At 45.2% G+C, this 12,049-nt stretch overlaps 1 protein-coding gene across 3 annotated transcripts in view; it reads left to right on the top strand.

Moving 5' to 3' along the window:
• LOC138783461 (uncharacterized) overlaps window positions 1-12,049 on the top strand; it is an 82,469-nt gene that overhangs the window by 26,336 nt on the left and 44,084 nt on the right. For all 3 annotated transcript variants that reach the window (XM_069958179.1, XM_069958180.1, XM_069958181.1), the window contains exons 5-6: window positions 1,272-1,349; window positions 5,529-5,665. In XM_069958179.1, the coding sequence (XP_069814280.1) occupies window positions 1,272-1,349; window positions 5,529-5,665 (215 nt within the window). The remainder of the gene's footprint in view (window positions 1-1,271; window positions 1,350-5,528; window positions 5,666-12,049) is intronic.

Here is a 12,049-nt window from a genome sequence, read left to right as displayed (position 1 = left end):
GATCTCTGACAGGGACACTGCGGAGTGATGATGGACGCTAGACCCCGCATTTACCTGCTGTAGTGCAGTGCCGGCCCATGTAACTGGTGACCGGCACTGAGCTTGACGACCCCTGATAATTTACTGCCGCCTCGGGGGACCCCCACTCTGAAGCGTGTGGGGATGCAGAGCACTGAACCCTGCTTGGCTACACGCTACCAAGCCAGTCAGGGTTCAGTGCTCTGCTGCTAATGAGACGGAGAGCGACGCCGGCCGGGTGACGTCACCGAACCGGAAGGAGAAGAGGATCCGAGCCACAAGCTGGAAGATCACGTGACCGGACCAGAGATCTCCTTGGGGGGCCAATAAACAACAGGTAAGTATATTAGGAAAGGGTTAACTTTGGTTAACCCTTTCCTTTGCTAAATTATTGATTTTCCCTGGAATACCCCTTTAATTTATGTTCATTACTTAGCAGTCTTATTGGTGGGTCATGAGTTGCTTTAGCACAGGGAGCCAGAAATACGCAGAAGATCTTACTGAACAGCACTTTGATTAAGTTGGTGGTAAAGTCTGCATTTGAGGAGTTAAATTTATACATCATCTTACAGTATTCAAGGGCACTGAAGCATTGCCTCTGAAATGTTACAGAATAGTGAGTCCTTTTAATATGCCACCTTCAGTGCACTGATCATCCCCAGCCAGTCCGTCCATCTAAAGAGTATTTGCAGAGCGCCAATCCAATGGTCACTAGGAGGGACATGCCAGCTTGGCAGTAGTTGCACCAAGGGATGTAGCGCGACACCAGTGCACCAAATTGCCTTATTAGCATTTAAATTAAACTGTTAATATCCTGAAAACAGCACCAATGGTCTATGAAGAAAGAATGCAAGTGCAGCGCATGTTAAGCCAATGCATAATGCATGCAGTACTGTTGTATGATGCACTACGATGACTAAAACCTGCCTAGCTCTGCTCAGACTGCCAGTATGGGAGCCGAACAGTTTTTCTCCCATGCGTTACATCCTATATACTGTACCTTAGTAATACGTAATATTTTGGAGAATTTGTTGTTTTGTTTTTTTTTGTGTGCAGAGCTGTATTCCTTTTGACAGCTGGCAACATTCATCACATATTACTGGTACTTTTAAAATACATTTTTGTAATTACTCTATTTTCATCCTATTTAACCGATGTGATCTTTTTTTTGTTTATATAGGCAAGTCTTAATGATGAAAAAACGTAAGTTGTTTTTGATATCTATAAATATTAATATAGTGTCTGTGTTTTAGGCAAGAAGTACGGAAAATATTTTTTTGACCGCTTGCAAGATTATATTTCATGGCCAATGCGAAAAGAACCACTCATTGGTAAGTTAATGGATTTAATATCTATTCTAATTACCGTGACTAGGCAAGAAAAAAAAACACCTACCCCTAGACCTTTTATAACAACCAGAAAAACACTTTCTTACATATATTTAGTTTCCTTCATAGATCTGTAATAAAGCACTGGCACTATTAGATGAGGGTGGTCGGGGAGAGGTTGTCGGTCACTATTTGGCAGTTGGTTTCTGAGCTGGATGAGTCCATTGTGTGGGGGGAGATCTGTGCTGTCCTCTTCCTGGATGCTGGATGATTGTATATGAGCAGCAGTGTAATATGGAGATAGCCTGTGTAATATAGAGAAGGAGGAGGAGAAACCAAGTAGTGTAGCAGTAACACCTGTCCTCATTGTATGCATACAGGAGATTCTGCCTTATATCTTTGCCTTATTACTCAGAAGTCACCCAAGGATCAAGTGGGACATTAGAAATAAGCTGCTGGGCCAGATCTTCACTGTTCAAAAAAATAAAAAAGAGCACTCAAAAAACACATTCTAGGTCTGAATGAAACATTCTCATAAGCATATTCGGTATTGCCACATGCGTAGTCGCCCAATCCTGATTTCACACCGTAAATGCGTGAGAGCAAAAAAATTCTAAAGTGCACATTTTTGATTACATCAAATCTAGAAAATATGTGATAAAAAGTGATAAAAAAGTCTCATATAAGCAAGTAAGGTACAGATCATGGTGAAAAAAATTACATCTTACTCAGACCAAAAAAATAAAGGCGTTATTAGGATGAGAATAGAGCAATTTTAAAGTTTAGTTTTTTTTTTTTTTAGTTTTAATTTTTTAAAAGCCATCAAATATGGGTAACATATCAGTTTTACCATAGGATGAATCGTGTAAACACAAAACCACCCCAAATAAAAAAATATATATATTGCGTTTTATTTTAAATTTCACTGCGCATATAAAAAAAATTTCTGGCTTTGCAGCATATTTTATGCAGAAATGAAGTCTGTCATTGCAAAGTACAATTAGTGGCGCAAAAAATAAGGGCAAACCTAGAAAAAAAGAAAAAGAAATGGCTGCACCTTACACCCATGGCTGACACTAATGCCTCTCGGCTACATTTAAAAACCAACACCAGGATATGTTGGTATATAATTTGATCAAACCATATTGCCTTATGTACCACGTGCAGGTCTTCTGGGCCATATGAGTCCCTACACTAAACCAATACCGTGTTGGTCAGTGACCGCCAACCCAAGCAAAAATAGGGGAGTGCCAGGCCTCAGAATAGCCAAGCCCACACACACACACACACACACACCCCTACCTCACCGTCGACGGAATAGGCGCCGCCAAACAACACAGGTGTGAACAAGGTGTTACCACTCACCATTGCACGAGCAGGTAGAATGGGAGAAAGAGGAGGTACTTACCATATGAGCACAGGTGCTTCCTGCTAATTGGGGTCACATGGGTCTTACAAGGAGGAGTGCTAGCCACAAAGAGAAAAGAGAACATATAAAATGCAAACCTAGAAAAAAAAGAAATGGCTGCACCTCAGACCCATGGCTGACACTAATGCCTCTCGGCTACATTTAAAAAACCAACGCATGAACGTTGGTATGTAATTTGATCAAACCATATTGCCTCATGTACCACGTGTAGGTCTTCTGGCCCACATGAATCACATGAGGGCGCCTGTGGGTCTGTAGGTGAAAAAATGCAATCGCTATGCCCTTTTAAACATGAGGTTCAAAAAAACAGAGAAATGAAAATTGGCCTGCTAGGGAAGGGGTTAAACCCTGGTTTCTGACTTGCCATTTATAAAGTCAGGAGTCTGAGTCAGTCCCTGACAAAATTCAGGAGTCTAAATCTGAGCTGAGGCTTACCGACTCCACAGCCCTGTCTATCCCCTGGACTGGGATGTGTCCCTTCATGAGAAAAAGAGCCCCTTTAGTTGATTTGTCGATGGTAGTCATACACGCATGCTGCTGCTCTATGAAACTTTCTCCTGATGAAGAAAGCTAGGCACTGTACTTTTTTTTTTTTTTTCCTCATCATAAGGCACAGTAAAAGTTATCTCTTTTCAAAAGAGCAGCAACAGTATGGCCATAAAAGTGGCCTTTTTTAAGTCAACATGACAAGTAAAAATAAAAGAAAGTCCTAGTTAGTAGTGGACACCTTTCTCTATGCTGTCTGCTCAGCTCCTCCTGCTCTATACCATAATGCCTACAGATTGAGCCATATTTTCAAGCCATGCCATTCTCAAGCCATAATAGCATGAAGCACGGCACAGAGGATGAGGTAAAGGAAGTCTGTCACCAGTATTAAACATACACACCTTTTATTCTGTGACCATGGCTACCGCCATTCTGAACCCAGTAATGCTTTGGTTATGTTAATCCAATGTGCTGTTCAAGGGAGATGCTTTCAAAAAACAATATGCTCATTAGTTCTGCTGCCACAGAGGTGGCCAGAGCCCTTGGTGCACCACCACAGTCTCCCAGCATGGGTCCCAGTAAAAGTCTTTTATGGTATGCTCACACTGAGTAAATTAGGCGGAAAGAAATCCCGTCTGTCTCAGTGTGTCATTGCCTTCTATGGGAGAGCGCACGCTCCTCCGCTGCCGTCTCCGCTCCGCTCTCCCATAGACCTGCAATGACAGGCGGGATTCTGCGGCAGAATTCCGTCTGATTTGCTCAGTGTGGACATACCCTTACAGTGGTTGAAGGCTCTTGCTGTGCAAATGCAGGATGGAAGGCAGTGGGATCTATATCAGCAGGGGGGCTCCCCATAAGCCACTGGGTTCAGGATGGCAGCAGGTATCATCACATACTAAATTTGATAGGGCAAAATTAATATAGTATTATCGCCAATACCAATAGTAATAAATTCTCTTTAAAGGGGTTGTACAGTTTAAAACATTTTTCTCCCATTCTGATCCTTTTGGCAAAGTTATACATACCACTCATGTGCTTCCAGTATAAGAATGGTCATTTTCCCTGACTTTAACTCTCTCTCCAGCTGCACAGGAAGTTCTGTAGCTCTAAAAATTTCTGAGTGTCGTCGCATACATTTCTCTGTCCTCCATTTTGTGCCAACACGTCAGAGAAGTTGTAATGTGACTGGGTGGTCTCGGCAGTTATAGTCTTTCCTAATTGGTCCCCTTCCTCAGGGCTAATTTAAATATGTAGGTGTATGAATTCCTATTGGTCTTGTAGACTTGTGTGAGCAGCAGGCAGATTCTAACCAATGTAGAATAGCTGACTACAACTGTAATGCCTGTACTGTGATCTCCCTGTATATACATACAAGCTCTAGTGGATTACAGCGTCTTCCTGATGTAGCAGAGCTGAGTTTCACTACGGTGCTGCCATGTTCCTGGAGGTAATTTTGCTCCAGGAACATGGCAGCTCCTTAGTGGAACTCAGCTCTGCTACATCAGGAAGATGATGTAATCCAGCAGAGCTTATATGTAGATTCAGGGACCTCACTCTGCCCGCTGCCACCTTCCCCTGGATGCCGCCATCCCCCAGAGCCCCCGCTGGCCGGGACATCATCCTGCCCCCCACCACTGCCCTCTCCGGACGCCCACCGTGCCCCGTACAACCCCTTTAAGACACTGGGAACCTTTTGTTACTTGGGCAAAGTTTCCATGACGAAGACTTTTACAGTTCGTCAACCTGAGCGGAAAGCCACTGCAATTGGTTAGCAACACTCTCTCTCTGTACTCACGTTGCTGCCTGAGCTGTGCTTAGGCAAAACATTTAATATTTCCTCCTTGTGTCTGCGCACAAATCGGGATAATCAGTAGGATTGGTCGCTTTTTTGCTTTTTGTGCTCATCATTTGCATACACTTCCCTAGGTTCTGGATTAGGTATTCCTCTCCTTTTGGAGTTTTGCAATATTGTGCGGTCAGTGTTTTGCAGGTGGCCTTGAATGCCATGATAATGTGCTACAAATGCTAGGACCAATTCTTGGCCTTTTAGTCAACGTGTCCTTATAAACAGGGCCAAAGTTTGTGCACTTGGTTGAATGGTGGTCTAGAAGTAAGTGTTCTTTCTAAAAGTGTAATCTAAAGACCTGGAAGATCATGATTGGTTTTGTTTTCTATTTTACTTGTAGCATTAAAGTAGATCAATTAATGACAAAAAATGTAGAAACTACAGTGATCATTTTCTGTTAAAAACTTTTTTTTTTTTTTAGGTTTGCAATACATAGTTCAGCTATATCCTGAAGTTAATTGCGAGGATGCTTTCAAGTGCAGTCTCTGCAGAGTGATAGGTCCCCTGTATTTTATTATAAAACATATAGAAAGCTTTAAGCACAGAAGAAATTATTTGGTGAGTATTATGAGTTTTGTTATTTCTCTTATTAAAATTTAAATCTTAAATGCACTACACTTGGTCTGATATGGTTCCCTCGGCGGGATGTCTGACAAAGAGATAGGCCAGTAACAGGCCTCCCTGCCTTTCAATCATCCCCTCCGAGCGCGCTGACAGGCAGTAAGCGGCAACTAGACACTGGCCCAAATGACTACCTCCCCACCTCTGCCTGCTGCGCGCCCAGGTAATAAAACTTCTTTTTCTTCCGTATAAAGCTTCTTTTGCAGCCACGGCCAGTGCGTGCCGCAGGCCGGTCAGGAGTTTTATACTTTGCTCCAGGGAACCATATCAGCCCAGTTGGGCTGATTGGTTCCCTTTAAAGGAGACCTGTCACCCCCTGTGCCGGGGTGACAGGCTCCCGACCCCCAGCTAGATCCCCTTATACAGACCTCATCTGGCCGAGTCCCGCTCCCGGAGCCAGTCCCGGGACTGAGATAACCCAGTCAGAAGCCGGCGCGCGCGCTGTGGAGACAGGTACGGTGTCCATAGAGAATGAATGGAGCCGGACTTATCTCTGCAGTGCGTGCACGGCTCCATTCATTCTCTATGGACGCTGGACCTGTCTCCACAGCGCACGCTGGCTTCTGGCCAGGATATCTCCGTCCCTGGACCGGGAGCGGGACGTGGCCAGACTAGGTCTGTATAAGGGGATCTAGCTGGGGGTCAGGAGCCTGTCACCTCGGCACGTCCGTGACAGGTCCTCCTCTTCTTTTTTTTCTTTTTTTTTTTTTATCCAAACTTATTTTATTGAAAAGGTTAGTTAAACATAAACAATAAGCATTAAGGAACACGTAGGTCCTTGCTCTGAGATACAATCAGTTTGATATATAGAGTGACCTCATTTTTTGAAAATTTTCTGCTATAACAAGTTATGATACATGTACTTAAAGAAAAATTACAGAGACCACGTACATTCCCAATGTTCTAAATGAACTAAATAAAGGCGACCAGTTGGGAAAAAGCAGAAAAAGTGTAATAAAACAAATTAACATAAGGTATTTGAATAAAAATGAAAGTGTACCAATAGCCCCTACGTTTTGTACTATAACGGAATGACCATATGGCATAAAATAGAGAGAAGAATATTTGTTGGCTCTCAATACGAGCATTCTAAGTCCTGTCTAGGTAGAGGTGGAGGATTGTAGATATTTTTTGTAATATATGTTCCACTGTTCCCACATAGTGAGGTACTTCTCATGTGTGCCAGATTCCCAGCTGCATAACTCTTCTAATCTTGGTATGAGTTGAACTTTTTCAATCCATTCGTTTAGGGTGGGTGGAATATCTTCTCTCCAGTGCAGTGGGATTAGCAGAGTTGGAAGGTGGTTTTTAGATGGTGTAAACCTCTGGTTGGGGACCCATAGGAGTATTAGTAATGGGTCTAAGGGTATATCGCTTCCACAAATTACCAATATTTGTCGGGTAATTGTCTGCCAAAAATTTGTTAATTTAGGGCAATTAAGCCATATATGAGAAAGCTTACCTGAGCTTGTCATGCTAAGTCACAACAAGATGTTAATTGTTTAAACCAGTGCTTCTCAAACTTTTCCTACTGGAGCCTCACCCAACAGACCAAGGCAATGTCTGGGCCTCACCAGACTGACCAAGAGGGTGCCTGGGCCTCACTATCTGTGGTGAAAGTCCATTTAAAAGCTGAAAATAATGCTAGGGCTACCTTTTACCCATCTCCCAAGCTCTATATACTAATAAAGTAAGTACAAAATAAATTAATAATTTTGCTAAAATGGAGATTTTTGCAAACAGCAAAAGGACTGTGCAGATGATAGTTACTTTTGTGAAAACTGGCTCCCCAGCTGGGCCTCACCAACAACTAGGGGGCGCCTCAGTGGTGAGGCCCGCCTCACAATTTGAGAAGCACTGGTTTAAACTACAATATGTATTAGAAAAAACATGCAAGCACCACATTAATACAACCAAAGTTCTCTACGGAGATTCAAACCACTAGGGACAGTAGTGTTTAGATGAAAAATCCAATACGCTTCTTTTTTAAAGAGAGCGTGTCTAATATCGCCCCCTATGGGTGATGGATGAACACGATCTATGGCAAAAGCCCCGAATGAGTCACTATTACTGTCTAGGAGAGCCTCCACCTTGAGTGACGCTCTCTCTCCTTCGAGCCCTAGACACAAACGTTCTTCTACATGGCTGAGCTGTAAGGGCTTCTACAGGTGTGGGCAACATCCTTGCTGCACCTGCACTGTGGCCTTGCCGAGCAAATCTTTCACTAGTAGCTCAGGAAAGGAATTTCGGATAGGCTGCTACTTAAACTGTGATAGCACTAATGTAGTCTACATCATACTGTGTACTACATGCAACCTCATGTATATAGGTTGCGCCACACGAAAACTTCGTGTTGTGGAACACATATATGATGTGGGACATCACTCTAATCGCAGCATATCTGGAGCTTCCAGTCATTTTGTCAATACACATGGCAGTAATATTGACTCATTCAGGGCTTTTGCCATAGATCGTGTTCATCCATCACCCAGAGGGGGCGATATCAGACACGCTCTCTTTAAAAAAGAAGCGTACTGGATTTTTCATCTAAACACTACTGTCCCTAGTGGTTTGAATCTCCGTAGAGAACTTTTGTTGTATTATTAATGTAGTGCTTGCATGTTTTTTCTAATACATATTGTAGTTTAAACAATTAACATCTTGTTGTGACTTAGCATGTTGTAACTCACACATAGCAGGTTTGTATGCATGATTAGATTTTAGCTATGCCATTGTTTTTTAGTGGGTGTTTTTTTTTATATGTAAAAATCTGACACCATCACGCTTCTGAGCGCAAGTCGGGTTACCTATTTATACACACCTGTATGGCTAGTCCTCAGCCATGATTAAGGGTACGTGATGTACCGGAAACGCGTTGGAGTGGGTCTGAGAGAGCGTACAGATTGTCTCCGTTGTTTCATGGATCACTAAAATAAAGCAAGTAATTCGAGCACCGCATCGCTGAGCCAAGGTGAATTTCTTTGAACCTACACGCTGTTGGAGTGGGGGGGCTCATGCGGAGCGGTTTGCTGTGCGGTGCTGAGCTGGCTATACCACATGAACTGATTCTATGATGTGTCCCAGGCCAGAGGTATAGATAGAGAAGAGGCCTGAGTACAGAACCTTGGGGGACACCAACAGTGAGGGGATAAGGAGAGGAGGCGGTGTGGGAGACAATAAAAGTGCAGTTGGAGAAGTAAGAGGAGATCCAGGAAAGAGGGCTGAGCAAGTAACGCCAAGGGATGAAAGAGTTTGTAGGAGGAGAGAATGGTCAGTCGAAGGCAGAAGATAGGTCAATGAGAAGGAGCACTGAGTATTGGCGTGAGTCTTTGGCTATTAGCAGGTCGTTGGCCACTTTGGTGAGGGCAGGTTCTGTGGAGTGGTGGAGGCGGAAGCTAGATTGCAAAGGGTTGAAAACTGAGTTAGATGTTGGAGAAAATTTTGCGGTAGACTTGTTGTTCTAGGTGTTTCAAGGCAAAGGGGAGAAGTGATATGGAGGTGGTCGCTGGATAAGGAGGTGGGGTCAATGGATGGCTTTTTAAGGGTGGGTGTGATGGTTGCATGTTTATATGGATATGCCAGTAGTCCGTGATTGAAAAGATGAGTTAGTGCTGGGACAAGTGCTGAGGTAAGGCTTGGGATAGGTTGGGATGGGATGGGGCAAGTGCATAGGTGGTGAGGTGTGATGTGGAGAGTAGTTTTGAGAGGCATTCTTCAATGATGGTGAAAAGGTTAGTGGGGAGAAGTACTGAACAAGTATAAGAGGGAGAGCTGAGGGGACTGTAAGGGGAAACTTGATTTGTCATGAATTTTTGGTTTTAGGAATGTGGCAAAGTCCTTACGCCGAAATAAGAGATATGGGGTGGCAGCGGGGGACGGAGAAGGGAGTTGAAGGTGGTAAACAGTTGCCTAGGGTTGTGAGATAAGGAAGATATGAAGGAAATAAAGTAGTCCTGTTTAGCAGAGGTGAGGGCAGATTTAACCCCTTAACGACATCGGGCGTAAACTTACGCCCTCGCGCCCTGGTACTTGGCGCATCAGGGCGTAAATTTACGCCCGATGTTTCCCCGATCGCTGCGTGTTCACACACAGCGGTCGGGGAAGATGGCCTGCTATAAATCATAGCAGGCCATCTTAGCTTCACGGCACGGGGGGTGGTTAACACCCCCCGTGCTTACGATCGCCGCTATAGGCTGATCAATTCAGATCAGCCAATAGCGGCGATCGGAACCTTTCCGGAAAAAAATGGCGGTCGGTGCTGTCCGAGGACGGCACCGACCGCCATTACTGTAAAAAGTAATGGTGATCGCCGTGCCACCGGCCCGATCGCCGTGAACGGCCGGCTGGCCGTTCACGACGATCGGGCTGGTGGCACGGCGATCAGAGTCCCACAAAATAGTAAATACCTGCCCTGGACCCCTCAGCTAGGTAGCCGAGGGGTCCAGAGCAGGTATTTGTACATTACTCACCTGTCCCGGGCTCCTGATCGGCGTCTTCCGGGTTCGCGGCATCCTCGTCTTCGTTCGGGTCTTCGGCTTCTTCCGTGACGTCACGTTCGGCTTCTCTCGGCTATTTTCGGCTCCAGCGTCGGCTCTTTCCGTATTTTGCGCTCTGCTGCCCTCTAGCGGCTGATATGTGTAATACACTTATCAGCAGCTACAGGGATGTTCAGAATGTAGAAATTTTTTTTTTTTTTTTTCACATTTTTTTTTCTTCTATTTTCCGCACCCTATCGCCGCTGAGTGTTGATCAGCATCGCACGAAAGTGCGCTGCTAATCAGCAACTCCTCCTTTTTGGCGTAGGGTGTTTTTTTTCTATATTCTACTGCCACGGTCTGCTGATAAGTGCCGCGCATAAGTGCGGCATTTATCAGCAACTCCTTTGTTGGCGTAGGTTTTTTTTTTTATACTTACTGTAAAAAAACACGTAAAAAACACTACATTACACCACACTACATTGAATAAAGTTTGACACTACACCACTACATACCCCATATACCAATCCCCGTATAAAGATGGCCCCCAGGGTGTTTTCGGCGTCAGAGGGATACGTTATTATTGCCTCCGACACCGAAACAGCCAGTGAGGATGAATGGGGGGGATCCTTCTTTCCTCCATTCATCCTCATCCTCATCATCCAGTGACGTGTCTGGGGGTAGCGTAGCGTACGCTGCCCCCCAGACACGTCTTTTCCGCCAGTACCGTCCCAATAAGAGATGACGGTATGGCGTGAAATTCTACAAACTGTGTGAGCGTACCTCAGGGTACACTTACAGATTTCGGGTACGTGCACACTGCGGAATGGCGAAGGATAACCCTTTGTGCATTCCACAGCTGGCACCCGCCGGCGGACTGATGCGGGCGCGCGTCTCCATCCGTGTCATAGACTCCATTCTATGCACGGGCGGAATCCGTCATCCATCCAAAGAATGAACACGTTGAACGGAGAGCGGAATCCGCCCGTGCATAGAATGGAGTCTATGACACGGATGGAGACGTGCGCCCGCATCAGTCCGCCGGTGGGTGCCAACTGCGGAATGCACGAAGGGTTATCTGTCGCGATTCCGCAGTGTGCACGTACCCTTAGAGTGTATGAAGGAAGGGACACCCGAATGCAGCCCCCAGATGCCCCCTCCCCCCCCATCCTCGGAGTTAGTGGGGACATCGTCCGGGAACTGATCTTCCCACTGCTGGATAAAGGTTACCACCTGTACGGGGATAACTTTTATACCAGCACCCCCTCTTCCGGTCCCTCGCTGCCTGAGCTACTGTAGCTTGCGGCACCATCCGAACATATCAGAAGCAGTAATACCAGCCCTAATATTTAGCAGCCATGGAGCGGACCCAGCGCTTCTGGATATGAAGGACCCCGTACCGCACCAGGACAACATTTTCCAGGTGACGTCCCCCACACTGGAGAAAGGGAGACCCCAGAAGAAGTGCAGAGTGTGGCGTAACAGGGGGATCAGGAAGGACACCATTTTCCAGTGTGACGCCTGTCCTGATCCCCCCGGCCTCTGCATACTGGATCGCTCCAAGGCGTACCACACGTCATTGGGGTTCTACATTATCTAAATTCTGTCCCTTATTCCTATTTCAGGGGTCACGTTGATCCAGGGATTATTCTGATCGCCATTATGGAGTCAGGAAGGAATTTTTTCCCTGTGATGAGGCTACTGTCGTCTGCCTTACGAGGGTTTTTTTTTGCCTTCCTCTGGATCAACACAGGTTGAGTTTGATGGACACCTGTCATTTTCAACCTTATAAACCAATAATTGGCCTAATACCCCCAAATAAATTAGAATTGTCCCTTTTCCCCAT

The sequence above is a fragment of the Dendropsophus ebraccatus genome, chromosome 2 (genome assembly GCF_027789765.1).
Source record: "Dendropsophus ebraccatus isolate aDenEbr1 chromosome 2, aDenEbr1.pat, whole genome shotgun sequence".
Lineage (NCBI taxonomy): Eukaryota > Metazoa > Chordata > Amphibia > Anura > Hylidae > Dendropsophus > Dendropsophus ebraccatus.
Note: the sequence above shows the minus strand (reverse complement) of the source record. Positions and strands in the feature narration are given on the sequence as shown.